The sequence below is a fragment of the Lepidochelys kempii genome, chromosome 15 (genome assembly GCF_965140265.1).
Source record: "Lepidochelys kempii isolate rLepKem1 chromosome 15, rLepKem1.hap2, whole genome shotgun sequence".
NCBI lineage: Eukaryota > Metazoa > Chordata > Testudines > Cheloniidae > Lepidochelys > Lepidochelys kempii.
Genome location: NC_133270.1, coordinates 13,779,648 through 13,795,924, shown reverse-complemented (window position 1 = coordinate 13,795,924; position 16,277 = coordinate 13,779,648). Strand labels below are relative to the sequence as shown.

The window sequence follows — 16,277 nt, the reverse complement described above, 5'->3', positions numbered from 1 at the left end:
ATTAGGAAAGGAACCGATAATAAGATGGAAAATATAATGCCACTGTCTAAATCCATGGTACGCCCGCACCTTGAATACTGCGTGCAGTTCTGGTTGCCCCATCTCAAGAAAGATATATTAGAATTGGAAAAGGTACAGAGAAGGGAAAGAAAAATTATTAGGGGTATGGAACGGCTTCCGTATGAGGAGAGATTAAGCACACTGGAACTGTTCAGCTTGGAAAAGAGACAACTAAGGGGGGATATGAAAGAGGTCTATAAAATCATGACTGGTGTGGAGAAAGTGAATGAGGAAGTGCTATTGACCCCTTCACATAACAGACAACTTAGGGGTCATGCAATGAAATTAGTAGGCAGCAGGTTTAAAACAAATATAAAGAAGTACTTCTTCACACAACACAGAGACAACCTGTGGAACTCGTTGCCAAGGGATGTTGTGAAGGCCAAAAGGATAACTGGGTTCAAAAAAGAATTAGATAAGTTCATGGAGGTTGGGTCCATGAATAGCTATTAGCCAAGATGGTCAGGGATGCAACCCCATGCTCTGGGTGTCCCTAAACCTCTGACTGCTAGAAGCTGGGATTGGACAACAGGGGATGGATCACTTGATAAATTGCCCTGTTCTGTTCACTCCCTCTGAAGCATCTGGCCAAACCGGCTACTGTTGGAAGACAAACTACTGGGCTAGGGGGACCATTGGTCTGACCCAATATGGCCATTGTTATGTTCTTATGATGGGCAGTGATCTCCTACCTCTAAATACTGCTTCTTAGAATTATAAGATTCCCATGGCAACTTGTGAACACGAAAGTGAGACGGACCATTGCGGAAGCGTTGAAAGTCTGGAGTGACGTGACACCACTAACCTTCACCGAAGTGCACGAGGGCCGAGCTGACATTGTTATTGATTTCACAAGGTAAGCCTGGAAGGGGAAGCCATTCTAATCCAAAAGCAAACGCCCCTCTTCCCCCACTGGGCTTGGTGTGAAAAGGACAGATCCCACCGCCCCCACTGGAGCTGGTCCAACTGTTGGCAGCAGATTGTTTATTCGCTGAAGTTAGTCCCATGTTCTGTGACCAAACTTCGGTTTTCTTATTTAGTAGAAATAAATAGTCGTAGGAGGCTGCCTGGGCAAGGGCTATTGTTTTGTTATGTGCATGTACAGTACCTAGCGCACTGGGGCCCTGATCGGGTGCCACCATACAACAAAGAATCATTTATTTTACTAATTGGTTGTTTATTGAAAATTGTTCGCCAATTAATTTATGCTACCACTTGTCAGCCAGGGATCTTTGACCAAGTGTTTGTTTTGGCTGCTTCCAGCTCTTCAGTCTCTCCCCGGATTGAATGACCTGACCTTTTGCCCCAAAACAAATTTAGCTTCTTGGTTAAATGAATCTTGACTCCAGGCCTGCACTTTACTTTCTGCAAAATATTTGCAGGAGCAAAACTTCACTCCAACGAATGTTTGCACAAAGCTAATAAAAGGGATTGTGGATCCCATCCAAGGGAGGAGGATGTGGGCTGTATTCCGTGTGTTTGTCTCCACTTCTCTGCACTGTTCACCTCTCTCCAGGGCTTCCTCAGTTCACAGGAGTTTGGCTTGAGTGAGGACTTGAGGATTTGGCCCAGGAAGTGTCCATGTGTTCCACACAATTCAGTTCTGCTGCCTTTATGATAGTAGCTTGATCAGCCTTCGCCTGAATTTTACAGGCTTGATGAAAGCTGAACAGGGGAAGGAACAAACACCGATAAGAAGCTAATAGCGTCTGTGGCCTGGTGTGAAGGCACTGGGCTTGTGTGAAGGTTCGGCCTCCCTACTTAGAACGAGGTTTGCAGGGACACGAGGGACGGCTCGAAGTTGAATGATACAAATAGGCTTGTGGTGCTGTTCTCAAGGCTTACCCTGGCTGCCAAGTACGGTTTCACTGAACTACCATGTGCTTGCCCTCCAGGTACTGGCATGGCGATAACCTGCCCTTTGACGGGCCTGGAGGCATCTTGGCGCATGCATTCTTCCCCAAGACCCACCGTGAGGGAGATGTCCATTTTGACTACGACGAGACCTGGACCATTGGGAACAACTTAGGTCTGTTGTGGATTCAGATGGAGGCATGGGTGTGTTTGGGGAGCGGGAGGCCACTGATAAATGTAAAAAGTGTTTAATTTAGAGAGAAGAGGCCTGAACAGGCTTGTCCGCACACCAGGGCAGGGCACTTCACATGGTCTGTGTCCTTGTCTCTTTCCAATCACAGTTAAGTGGGGTTCTAAGACCAGGTCACTCAAAGAGCCACCACTAGAAAATAAAACAGGGGAGAGATGAAGGGAAACTAAGCCCCAGACACTGGGGTGGAGTGTTTTTCTGCCAAAGTCCTGTATAATTGGCAGGTCTCAGTCCCAGTCCCCATTGTCCACCATCTGTTTCCAAAACTTTTCTTCTTGAAAGTCTCTAAAGGGAAACAACACAGGCTCCCAATCTCTCACTTTGGCTTGGGAACACGCTGACACCCCCCCAACATCTCATGGTCAATATGAGGGAGCAACTTGATTTCCAGATCAAGTAAAAACAATTTTCCTAATAATAAAGCCAGGCTGGTATCACTGTGGTGTTCAGGAATTAATGCCATAACATCTCACAAGATACATATGGTATCTTGAGATCTAATAGGATCACTGCCTAAGGCCTCAGTTCTTCTGCAAGATGCACAGATAACAACTCCCATCTATCCCCCTCCTCCACCCCAACATGATCTACAGGGAGAAGAGAGGGGGGAAAAAAACAACTAAGCTAACACCTTCCCTTCAGGGTCTCTCTGTACAGCTTGCCTTGTGTGGGTCAGTGTTTAGCGCCCAGTCCTGCACCCACTGAAGTCCATAGCAGTTTCCCCATTGACTTTTACTGACAGTTTATAAACTCCCTGGGGCCAGGGACTGTCTTTTTGTCTGTAGAGCATCAAGCACACTCCAACACTGGATAATAAATAAACACCAGTAACTTTTGAAATATCTGAGGTACTTCCCACCAGTCTTGCAATGGGAGACTCTGGGAACATCTGCAATCAATTTTCACCACTCTCTCAGAAGTTAGATAAGCCATTTGAAATATTTCGTAATATATTCCTCTTCATTAATCCTGTATTGGAGGAGAGCTTGAAAACCTGCTGAAACTGACCAGGCCAAGTTCCATCGTCGTTCACTCTCTCTTTTTCATATGTGGCTTCAGTAATAACTGGGGATAATCACACTTAGCATGTTCTTCCAATTTAATATCCTCCAGAGCTTTGCAAACATTAATTAACCCTTGCAAGCCTTCTCTCAAGCAGGGAAATATCCTTATCCCCATTTTACAGGCAAAGAAACCAAAGTTCCTAGAGGCATAAGTGACTTGCCCAAGGGTCACACAGCATATCATTGTCAGAACCAGGATTAGCCCTCTGGAGTTCCTGGCTCCATGCTCTTTTATGGCCTTTCCCATGCAAAGATTTTTGTCGGATGCGCTGTTGTTCAGCTCCCCATAAAGTTGGAGCACAGCACTGTGGATCTGCCAATACTGGAAAGCAGAGAGTGAGGAGCTTGCCAATCTAAACAGGATTTTTCGACAGTGTTTAATAAATCACTGAGGTAGAAATCCCGGATGCTCAACTGACCTAGATGTGATCACTTCAATTGTGTCAGTGCTGAGCAAACTTGACACATTTCAGGGGGCTGCTCATTTGCATAAAAGCCAAGTTTACTTGTCCTCTCTATCAAACTTTCCCAGGTGGTCGTACCACATCCCACTGGAATATTCTGCAGCATGCCCGTGCACTAAACACACCAGCTCAGTTAACTACAGGGTGGATTTGATTTAAATCACTAGTCAGGAAGACTCAATTTAATCATGATTTTCTACATAAAAGTGCATTCTTGTTGGTTGTTATAACCTTAAAGCATATTCTTCACAACTCAGAGATAGACGTAGGCTTCGTTTTTAGAAGGTACACACTATACATTTTTAAACAGGGATTTATTCGGAAAACGTTTCAGATTAGTTTTACAGCTACATCAGAAAATGAATGAGTGTTTGGTTATTTCATTTACCAAAGGTAATTGAAGTAGATATTTAAGAAGTCACTGGGAGGTGAACTATGTCCAATTCAACAGGCTAATCATTAATATTTGGAGGATTTTCTTGCCAGGCTGTATTAGGAGGAGAACATCACCAGACAGACATTAAAATTGTTTTATTTAACTAAAACAACAACGTTAAGTATTCTGGATTGTTTTCTTCAACAGCGAACATACAATATTTTAACAAAAAAGGATATGTCCCTCACTTCTCACATTTATCTCCAGACTTCTTCTCCTTGTCCAGATTTATTCCACCCCCAACAATCTTCTATTCATTGAACTTTTTGAAACTTTGCACTTTTAAAGAGAGGTAAGGGATTGACTCTGTGTACACAAATTTGCAGAGGGACAATAGAGTTGAGGTCTGTTGTTTCTCACCTCTATATAGTTTATTTATTTTATTTAAAAACATTTTTGCTGTTAACAAGCATGTTACCTCTGGAGACACAAATCCACAGTTTGAGAACTGCAAAACTAAGCCTCTCTAACGGTATCTTCTAGACTGAGCACTGAGTCCCATTGGGTAGATGAAAAGATTTACCTAAATAATCTATACAGACGCCTATGGAACCCCAGAAGATTGGGTCCCTAATCCATGAACTATTAGAACTCATTTACAAAACTTTTCTTAAACATTACATGAATATATTGTCTCATATTATAGAATTAGAATTTACAATCCCTATTCCATGATGAGAGATCTTTGAGCTATAATGTATCTTAATTAAAATTATCTTTAGATAGCATTTTTCCTCAAAAAGCATTTTATAAAAAAAATCCGATTTAAATAAAAAAATCTAATTTTTTAATTTTTTTTTTTTTAAATCAGTGATTTTTATCCACCCTGGTTAGCTGACTCTCTTCTTTCTAATGGGGCTACACCTTGGAGATTTCTGACTGAAACCAGGGAAGAATTAATTGCATTTGGGCTCATTAGGAAACAACATTAGGACTCTTCCTCACAGTCTTTGTTGCTTAATTTGTTCTTTTAAGGTCTTTTTCTCCGACAACTTTAGAACCTGAAAGCAATCAGCAGGGAGCTAAAGGAGATCTCCCAAGTGTAGTCTACATACCTGAATCCCTTTATGTTCCCTTTAAAGATGCTTTCAAATAGTTTATGCCTAAGCATGTCCTCCTTTAAATCTATTAGAGTCTGGGTGGGAAGGGCTGGATAAAACATCAGAAATGGTTTATTTATTTTGCCTTTCATGTTCTCACGACAAACCAAAAAGCAATATGTGATCGCCCCCTGCTGTCTGTGTGGCACCATTTGTTTACCACTGCTGTTCTCAGGGTGGTCCTGGTGGCATGGTTCTGCATCACACCAGATGTTCCACAGGATGGTGTCTTGCTGTGAACCCCACTATGTTAGCTGCTAATCGAGGAACGATGCTCCCCCTTTGCAAAGCTGATCTAACTGGACACCACCTTAGTGTCTGCTTCCTGTGGGCCAGATTCCCACAGATGTGCCAAAGGCGGAACCTTCCCCCCAAAAGTAGGGGGAAGATTCTATTGGGAGCTGGGGCCATTGGCCCCTATGCTGGTGACATATGCAGAACCCACTGGAGGCAGAATTGTAACTTGTTGATATGCACAGGCGCTAAGGAAAAGGTGAAGACACTCAGTGACCCAACTCACACCGTTCCAAAGCCCTGGCTGGAAAACCAGCCCACCCCCACCACTTTGCACGGCTGCTGGGATTGCCTCCTTTAAAGAGGCCACAGCATCTAGCACTACAGCAAAGAGCTGGGAATCAGGAGGGTCCTGAATTCAACCCGCTGAGATGCTCGCTCGCTCACTCTAGGACATGAGGCAAATCAACAGACCCCTTTGGACTATGGTCAACTCAACTCGACCTCCCTGAAAAGCAGATTCCCTCTTGCACTGAACTTTTTGTGATCCCACCATACGAACAGTGAGGGCCCTGCCCATCCTGGGTGTCTTTCAGCACCCTGAAAAATACCTGCACCCTCTTCCCTTTGCAGGGACTGACCTACTGCAAGTGGCTGCTCATGAATTTGGTCACGTCCTGGGCCTACAGCACACTGCTGTCTCCAAGTCACTGATGTCTCCTTTCTACATCTTCCGCTACCCGCTGAGCCTGAGTGAGGATGACAAACAAGGCATCCAGTACCTCTATGGGAAACCAAAGACCGATCCGGTGCCAGCCCCGACACAGAAGGCAGAGCCAAACCCGCCAGACATCGAAACAAATGAGATCACCAACTTGGGGGTGAGTGACCAGCAACGCTTGCGTCAAAGCCACTATTACCAAGTGCCCCCATTAGTACTAAGGCAACCCCAACTTTATTCTCCTAGAATCACCCCCTGGTGAGGCTCTAGGGAAACCACAGCAAAGAAAAGAAGGAGAATAGGGGATTCCTTGGGAATCCCACTGCCCTGGGAGCTGGCTACACCAGGCCTGGGTTAGATGACAAGTGAAAGGGGTTTGATTGCAGTTGAACCCCCTTCCACCTCCCAGCTTGGCACACGTTAGCATGATTGGCAGTTCCTGGTGAAGAGGAGTCAAAGATTTTCCTTGCAGGGGCAATGAAGGTCAAGGCAGGAGTGCGTTGGCAGAGCTGTGTAGGGGCCCCGAGGACTTCAATAGTAACAATATCTAGCTCTTCTACAGCACTTTTCACTGGTAGATCTCAAAGCACTGTGCAAAGATGATCAATGTCTGCAGAGGTGGGTAGCACCAAGCAGAACTGAGACACACTGGCAGAGCTGCGTGGGGATGCTTGCCCAGCACCTGCGCGTGCAACCCCTGGCTGTAGCCAGGGCAGGTTACCTGTCACGTTAATAAACAAGTCAGTGTGTTTATAGGCACAGAGCCCAGTTCACCCCGGGGCAAACCGACAGGCAATGCAGTAAGTCAAAGTTCCTCCTCACTCCCAGGCTTCTTGATTCAAGCACTTGTCTTGATCCGTGAAGCATGGGGAGGATTTAAATTTTAGTTGGGAAAGACCCTATTATCTGCAGTGACTATCTACAGCCTCCTCGGGCAAGGCACCGGGCCGGGGCAAGGTGACCCCCTGAGTTTGACATGGGGGCAGGGTGCCCCTCGGAGCTCAGCACCTGACTGGCACACGGTATTCTCAGTCTGTGCAGCCTGACGCCTGTGACACAGATTTTGACGCCGTTTCCACCATCCGGGGGGAGCTGTTCTTTTTCAAGTCACACTACGTATGGCGGCTCAGGAATGGGAAGCTGCAGGCTGGCTACCCGGCCCTGGCCTCTCGCCACTGGCAGGGAATTCCAAGCTCCGTCGACGCGGCCTTTGAGGACTCCCTAGGAAATATCTGGTTTTTCCAAGGTAAGCGAGAACAGAGACGGGATTGGAGGGCTAGAAAGGACAAACTCCTGTGGTGGGGTGGGGGACACAAAACCCAGTAGGTTTCAGGGCATGAAAATGTTCTTGGCAGCATCAAAAACCCACACCCCTAATGTAAGGATTCCTTTGTTTGTTTTCCTCTCTCCTTAGTTTTAATATTTTAACAGATGTCGGGGGGGGAGGGGGGGTTCACTTTCATTTTAGACAAAGCCAAATATCAAACTTTCCTCCTTTGGAACATGAGCACTTTGCTTCCAAGTCTCTGCCTGGAAATGTGCCTCACTCACAGATGAGGAGTGAAGGTAACGCTTACCGCCTATCCTTTTGGGATGAAAATTGGTGAAGAGGAACAGGCCAGCTCTTCTTAAAGTGGCATTGGCCAGCTGGCAAATATTCTCACCTTGGTTACTTAGAGGCAAAAGAGTTTCCCAAATCTAGTGTATTGAACAGAAAGAGTTCCAATTGATTTTCCCACTATTTATGGGTATTTGTTTATTTCTGCATCTCATTCAGCTTGGACATTGAAATCAGAGGCCGGATTGACTGGTTTTACATTGGTGTAACTCCACTGACTTCCATGGAGCTATTCCTGATTTGCACCTGCCTAAGTGAGATCATATAAAAACCTTAGCTTGGTCAGGATTACTTTTTATAGCCAGTGGCCCCAATTCTCTAGTCTGGCCAAGGAGTGCTTTAATGTAAGTTCTGAGCAGGGGCAAAGATGGCTCACGCCTGCAGAGACTTCCATCATTGTCCCAGCAGTCTGGAGTTCAGTCAGGCGCAGTGACGCCCTGGCATCCATCTGGGCATGATGGGACAATACTTACTTGAGTGCAAGGACTCAAAATTGTGCAGTGCAATTTGTCAAACAAGCACAAATGTTCCAGGAATCTACACACCTAGGACTAGATTGCAGCGAGCCTGTGTGTGTGGCTGTGTGGGAAAGGAGAGGAGCATTTCTCCCCTCCCCCTCCCAACCGTGTAAGGGGCAAGCCACAGGTATGGTCATTGTGCTTCCAGCACACAAGCGTCTGACAAACACTAAAGGTAGTAAGGCCATGGCCCTACCACCCACCTTCTGCACCAGCCATCAGAGGAAAGTTGGCGCAAGAAGGGAGAGCATGGCGCACTTTCAAAGTTCTCACTCTACCTGGAATCCCTGGAGTCCCTGCAGCCATGGCAGAACATCTGCACACCTTATTCCCTCTTACAGTGGGGACTGTGGTTGCAAGACCTGGCCCAGAGATTGAACAAAGCCCTGGCATTCCTAGTGCCGCTGCCTGGAGCTAGGTATGCATTCTCTGGTAAATGCGGTGACTTTAAAAAACCGTGTAGACACCAAATTTGTTCCTGAGGATCTCTGGAACCCAAGAATAATAGTTTACCCTGTTTCACCCAGATAAGCACTCACCGTTTTCTTTAATTCTCTTTCCAAGTCTAAATTACGTAGAGAAAATCCAGAAGCTGGTAGGATACTGTTGCCCAGTTTTGTGTGTGTGTGTGTGTGTGTGGTCTCTGCATCATTACTCAGTATATCACACAGACCATATCAAATGGCTCAGCATCCAGAATTATCCTACATCCTGCTAAAACTGGCAGGATTTTAACTAGAGCAGTGCTATGGAGTGTTGCATAAAGAAACCATTAAATGTCTAGGAGTAATCATGAAGATTGCAATTTTAATCTAAACTCAAAACATTATTTTGGTCTTTATTTTATTTTGACCACTTCTTGCTCATTTATGCAGATCCCCCATTTAAACACACAGGCACACTTACGGATGTCAAGTACCAGAGGGGTAGCCATGTTAGTTACATACGTACGGAAGTATTATTAATCATGTTTATTACAATAGTGCCTAAGGGCCAGCCAAGAATGGGGCCCAGCTGTGCGAGGCACTGAACACACACAGTGTAGAAGATGGTTCTTACACTGAACAGCTTGCAGTTGGTCCTCCTTTCCTCCACCACAGCCTGAACACCATCAACTAGACAACCTCTCTTAGCAGTAGTTATAGCCAGAACGGGGTACATTGTTTTGTGTTTCCACAACGCAGGCAGTGCCAGGGAGCTATAGTTTTTCAGTGAGTGACATGGGAATAGAGAGAGGCTTTTAAAAGAAAGCAATACTTTCTGCTGAAGGATTCCCAGCTACATCCAGTAGTTAAATAAACAAATTAAAAGAACCCTCTCAAGGACCTGTCATAATTTTAAATGTCATTTCCATTTTCCACACTTTACAATACTGCAATAAGTATAAACATAAAATGGTTTTTCCCCACTGATTTGGTCTTTTTCCAATTAGCAAAAAAAATTTTTTGGCCTTCCTGTGTTTCTCTTTCTTGCGAAGTTTGACATTAACAGGGCTGCTTTGTTTGCTTGCTTAGGCACCAACATCACCGATGCCCCCACGTGGACAGCTCACTGCGGCGGGAGCGTGAAGCACCCGTTCGTTATATGTGGTCCCACAGAAATGGATGTTTAATTTCAGTCATTACAATACTGCTTGGTGTAGATCTGCATTTTCAAATAATGTGCATGCAGCTGCAAATTAGTTTGTGCAATTACAGCAGTTGCATATTCAGTTATCCTAATGGATCGTGCAAATGACCAGTTACACGTCTGTCATTTGTATGTGCCAAAACAGTAGCTGGTGTGCACAATGTAGGTGCATAATTGCACAGACATTTTTGCACATGCAGTTGCTTATCTAGTTTTCTCTCTATTTAAGGCTTAGACTTCAAGAGCATGTCCCTGACACCTCAGTATGCACAGACTCTCCATGCACAAAGACCTTACCCCTCACTTAATTCTCTCCCCCACATCAAAGGTGGCCCATTTTTCTTCTTCCCTCTCCCCACATGGTAGCCTCAGGCTCTTGGGCAGGGAGAATAAAAGAGACGCAAGGTGTGGATGAGATGGGTTATTATGCTTGCCAATGTTGCTTCACGGATTTCCACACACCCCCTCCCCGCATGTTGTCTTCCTTTAGATTAAAAACGAAACAGACTCATAGATGTCATGGTGGTAAAAGGGTTCGAACCTCCCTCAGCGCATTCAGAGCAAAATTCAAACCCCATTCTTTTGTATCAGCCTACTCACAATAACTACTTTAAAAAACTAACCCGCTCTCGGCTGTATATGCAAAAAGAAAAGGAGGATTTGTGGCACCTTAGAGACTAACCAATTTATTTGAGCATCAGCTTTCGTGAGCTACAGCTCACTTCATCGGCTGTATATGTACACGTCCCCATTATCGGAGGCACTCCCACACTAGTGATGGGCACCATGTAACAAGCTACACGGACTGCCCTAGAAGATGAAGCCATCTATTCATTCAAGGAACAGATACAGCAAAGACAGACTTTCTCCCTGGCGTCAGCCTTGCTTAGAGGTGAGAGGAGAGTTTGTTCTCCCCTGTCCATTTGATGCATGGCGTCTCAATGGTCATCAGCAAGGGTGCCAGGTGTGCTAGTGGTTTTTTTGTCATGGACACCTGTCCCCTGGGACTGGGCTGAGATTTCAGGTCATTTCACACAGGTCGCCATACGGTCATTAGACAGTAAACAGCTTGTGGTCACTCCTGTCATTCTATATTCTTTTGCCCCATCATCAGGCTCTCAGTACTGGATTTATGATGGCGAGAGACGTGTGTCTGGCCCTGCTTCTATCTCGGAGCTGGGCCTATCTGCTTCTCCTGTCCAGGCAGCTTTGATGTGGGGGACAGAGACGAACAAGATTTACTTCTTCAAGGGAGGCAGTTACTGGCGCTTCAACCCTAGCACCCGCCAGGTGGAGACCATCTACCCCCGCAGGATGGCCGACTGGCGTGGCATCCCCCAGGAGATTGATGCTGCTTTCCAGGATGAGTTTGGTGAGTGCAGATGGGAATAGAGGCCTGTTCTTGTGTGGGCTTTCTTGATTATTCTCGCATCTCAGGTGCGAAGGGAATCAGCAGGATTTGGACATTTATTTTAATCTGGACTATTAATAGTGAAGCACTTCTGCAAATTTTCATCCCTAAGAAAAATCTAATAATACATGTATATAACAATTTGTACAGAGATCATGCAGTTAAGCTTGCAATGGGTGTGTAACAGGTATTTATCATCCATTCTGTAGAAGATCATGTGATTAAACAACTAAAACCCCAATAGTACCTTTCTCCCCTTAAAGGAAATACATGTAGGACATTACAGATGCTTTTTTTTTTAAGGGGAGAGATGGAGAAACTCCCCAAACCTCTACTAATAGGAGAATGGCACAAGGAAACCTGCTCCTGTTACACCCTCAAGGAAGAAAACGAGGCACAGGTGACAGAACTACAGACAACATTTCACTGCTTATAATGGTGCTGGGAATATAGACAACTTTCTACCATTCCCCCAGACAGGGCTCCTTGCTGAAAATGGCACAGTGACACCACATGGCCTCATCATCCAGTGATGCATCGAGAACTCTTGACAACAGATGTATCAACCCTAATGCCCTCCCCTTCCAAGGGATCCCTTGAGAAATGTTGTGCATTAATGTAGGCAATCCTTACAGGTTGGGGGACTCTATCCTGGGAAGCAGTGACTCTGAAAGTTTGAGGGGTCATGGTGAGTAATCAGCTGAACATGAGCTCCCAGTGTAATGCTGTGGCCAAAAGAGCTAATGCCATCCTGGGATGTATAAACCGGGGAATCTCGAGGAGTAGAGAGGTTATTTTACCTCTGTATTTGGCACCAATGTGACTGCTGCTGGAATACTGTGTCCAGTTCTGGTGCCCACAGAGCAAGAAGGGTGTTGATAAATTGGAGAGGGCTCAGAGAAGAGCCACGAGAATGATTAAAGGATTAGAAAACCTGCTTTATAGCGATAGACTCAAGCAGCTTAATCGATTTAGCTTAACAAAGAGAAGGTGAAGGCCGTGAGACTTGATTAGCCTACACAGGGAACAAATATTTAATGAGTTCTTCAGCCTAGCAGAGAAAGATATAACACTAATCAGTGGCTGAAAGTGGAAGCTTGACAAATTTAGACTGGTAATAAGGCATTAATTTTTAATGGTGGGAAAAATTAACCATTAGAATAATTTACCAAGGTCTGTGGTAGATTCTCCATCACTGACAATTTTTGTATCAAGATTGGATGTTTTTCTAAAAGATATCCTATAGGAATTTAGGGAAGTTCTATGGCCTGTGTTATACAGAAGGTCAGACTAGATGATCACAATGGTCCCTTCTGGCCTTGGAATCTATGAAAATCTATTACATAAATCCCAAAGAAATCTCTTGGCAGTAATAGTCTCCTTTCAGCCATAGCCTACACCTATTCCATCAAGTCCTTGCTGTACTGATAAAGGGCCTCATTCTGACCCCTCTACTCTCACTGACCTTTCCACAACGAGGCCAATTGCTGAGTCACAGAGCTGGGTGGAGAGGACATGAACCTTGCAGCATCTCCAGCTTCCTCCTCATCCTTCTTTGCTCGTTAGTGAACCATCCTTCATCGTGGGTCTTTGCCACCCCTTTGCCCACTGGCAAATTGAGCATGAAGTCCACTATGGGACATAAACACAAGGAGTAACAATGCTAGAAAATGAAGAGTCCCGTAAATCACATCTGCTCTGTCTCCTTTGACACTTGTCTCTGTCTCCTCCACAGGTTTTGCCTATTTCTTGAGAGGCCGGCTTTACTGGAAGTTCGACCCAGTGCAGGTGAAAGTGCTAGAGGGTTACCCACGCCAGATCAGCCATGACTTCTTCAGCTGTGCACCCTCCTCCAATTTCTTCAGATGAAGAGACGGGTGTTGGCGTCCTCCAGATCCCCTCCCATCTCCCCATGTCTCCACCTGTCACTTTGAAAGATGTCATGTTCTCAGAGAGAGAAATCTCATATGCATTCCTGGCCTCTTGCTATGCCCATCACCTGACACAATGGATTGTACCAATGGCTTGAGGAGACCTGTGGCTTGTGGCAGCCCATTTTCAGATTCCAGGGGCCCCCAATCACAGCTTGGTGTTGGAAATAAGGATGCAGCCTGATTGCTGTTGAGTGGCTACTTTAACACTTCCAGCACGTAGATCCCAGAGGCCAGCCTGGAATGGGTCATGCTTCCAAAGTTATCTGAGCCCCATCCACTTAGAAAATGGATCCCACTGGTATTCCCTGTGTTAACATTGCCCACAGCACAGCCACTATTGTTGTTCCTGACATCAGCACTGTTGAGGATGGATTCCACCGAGGGCCACTTTCCTAGCATTGAAAGGGGAGTTTTAACTGTTCCCAAATTCAGATTCAAGACATGTGCCCAGGTTGCTGGGCCTGCTTCACCATGGTAATAAAGTTGAGTTTGGACCCCTGCATTTCAGCATCTTGTCCCAGGTCTATTGATATTTCTGTTTTTGTTTTGTATTGTCATTAATCATAATAATTTTGTATTGATTTGTAAAAATATTCTGTTTGGGTTTTTTAAAGGTGCTAGGTTTCAGTGCTGGACACTGCCCTATATCTCCATATATTGTTACTAACTCTGGGATCTCACAGGACACTAGCTCACCACAATACTGGCCAGGTGTCTACAACTTTACCAGAATTTTAGGTTAAGTCTATCCAAATTCAAAACCAGTGTTTGTGCCTTGTTTCACTTCTTTATCCTCTACCTATTGCTGAAAATCAGTACACAAAAGAGGGTCATGCATTTTTTCTTATCTATTCCTCACGCATCTACCTTCCCATCTTTCACCTCCTTTCCCATATCTCCAACTGAGCAAAAATGTATCTGCTTCCACATCTCATGGTTTTTGCTGCATAGCAAAACTTTATGTATTGTAACAATCCTGGTTAGCAAAATAAACCTAGGGTGGCCCTTTCTGATTGCCCAAGAAAGGGAGGTCAAGGAAGGGTAGCAACTTACTCAGTTATCCTTACTATTTATCAGCTTTCCTTCAGACCTAGTTAGAGACAAAGTGGGATTTAAACCTACCCACAGCAAATAGAGAGATGGCTCAGTGGCCTTTATCATCCTTAGGGCTGCATGTTCTCTCTAAGCATTAAAGTTTTACCTCATTCAAATTTCAGGTCTAGGTTTTTTACTTCTTCTCAGTGTTTGTTTTTACAACCATTCTTCTTCAAAGTAAGTATGTAAATGTTTGTACAATGTGTATAAAACCTTTTTATATATACTGTGTGTGTGTGTGTGTATATATATATATATACTGTGCTTTTTTAATAAGTGATTTTTTTCTATGCTTTTTTAATAAATGTGATTTTTTTTCTATGCCCTGTTTAGTCTGAATTTCTTTTAACATAGTTTTCAACCACAATTTTAAAACGATCCCACCTACAGACCCTTATCTTGAGCACTGTCTATGCTGTAAGTACAAGGGTGTTGTTTGTAATCTGTTTGTGACCTGGTCACCAGACCCAGTTGCAAGAAGTATAGATGAGTTTGGGTCATGCTATCATTATTGAACTTTTCTATTACAGTGGTACTTAGAGGTCTAGATCAAAACGGGGGCTGTAAGAAACATTCCCTTCTCAAGAATAGGAAAAGGAAAACTATAGAAAGAGTAAAGATAATTTTCCCTCAGGAAGTATAGGAAGCACAGCAAGGAGTAACTAGTTACAAAATGGCTACTTTAGGGCTACAGCTGCTTGACTCTGCAGTATTTAAAGGGACAGACACAGAAAGGCATGCTGGGGGGAAAAGTTTGTATAAGAGGGCAGCATTGGATTTGGGAAAGTGGGTAAGGCTCAAAAAGCTGTAAAGGAAGGGCTGTGTGTTGCTAATGGCTTGCAAGTGAGTGCTATACAAAGGCATAGCCTCTACCTTGAAGAGGTTGCCATTTAAGAAGACAAGTATGTAAGAAAGGTGTGGGGAATGCATTGGAATACATACAATGTTCATGTACAATGGCAATATAAATGTTTAAAAATATCAATAGTATAACTAGTTAACCTTATCTACCCTTCAGTCTACTGGTCACTGATTGTAAAAACAGGTCTTGAGAAGAGAGTCAGTAGCCTTACAGATTTAGTGCCTTGTGTGTAGCATAAAAGGAGGGGAGGTGTTTTGAGAAGCTCATAAACCAGTGGTTAAAGTGGATATTATGACAGAGGAAGAGCTAGAGGCTGAGATTAAGGTGGGAGCAGTGTTGTGAAGGCTCTTGAAGATGAGGATAAGACTCTTGAACTTGGTGTGGTGACATAAAGGGAATTGGAATTCAAAGAGGGAGGTGATAGGGTCAGACTGACAAGCAACAAAAATAATTGGGACAGCTGTGTTTTGAATGAACTATAGAAGATTATGTGGTTGTCAGGGAGTTGTAGAGAAAGCAACGGGAGTGAAGATGAGAAATGCTGAGAAGCTGACTGAGTTTTTGGCTTTCTGAATAGAATTAAAAGGTCAAACATTATGGAAGAAGCAGTTGCATAACATGGATATAGCTTGGGTGTGCGTGGAGGGGGAGAGAAAGTAGAGGAAGACTCCCAGGTTGACTTGTATGACTGGGAAGATGGTGTTGCCATTAATACTTTGAAGAAAGATAGGGAGTAAGGGGTCCATTCTGGAGAGAGGGGCTGCGACATGGGACTGGACAGAGGGAGATACCTCTGCAGTAGAGAGGGAGAGCTGAGTCATCTATGCAAAGATGGTGGTTGAAGTTGTGTGACCAAATGAGATTGCCCAGAGAAAGGGTATAGAAGGAGAAAAGTGTTAAGGCTGGAGCTCTGTGGAACCCCTACAGAAAAGAAGAGGTGCTATCATTGAATGTACCTGAAGGAACAGCTAAAGTAACAGGTTTCTTCACAACATAGCCATGTTTGCATATCTGCACCTACTATGTG

The 16,277-nt window shown here is 44.5% G+C and overlaps 1 protein-coding gene across 3 annotated transcripts in view; it reads left to right on the top strand.

Moving 5' to 3' along the window:
- MMP11 (matrix metallopeptidase 11) overlaps positions 1 to 14,622 on the top strand; it is a 33,745-nt gene extending 19,123 nt beyond the window's left edge. The window contains exons 3-9 of one of the 3 annotated variants that reach the window (XR_012155082.1): positions 773 to 916; positions 1,956 to 2,089; positions 6,096 to 6,343; positions 7,216 to 7,429; positions 11,063 to 11,320; positions 11,663 to 12,047; positions 13,095 to 13,118. Coding sequence is in view for 2 of the 3 variants with exons in the window: in XM_073313024.1 (XP_073169125.1) it covers positions 773 to 916; positions 1,956 to 2,089; positions 6,096 to 6,343; positions 7,216 to 7,429; positions 11,063 to 11,320; positions 13,095 to 13,228 (1,132 nt within the window). In the remaining variant the exon portion in view is untranslated. Of the gene's footprint in view, positions 1 to 772; positions 917 to 1,955; positions 2,090 to 6,095; positions 6,344 to 7,215; positions 7,430 to 11,062; positions 11,321 to 11,662; positions 12,113 to 13,094 lie in introns of those variants that run through there. The other 2 variants (XM_073313024.1, XM_073313025.1) reach the window with 2 other exon arrangements.
- The last annotated feature ends 1,655 nt before the right edge of the window (positions 14,623 to 16,277 follow it).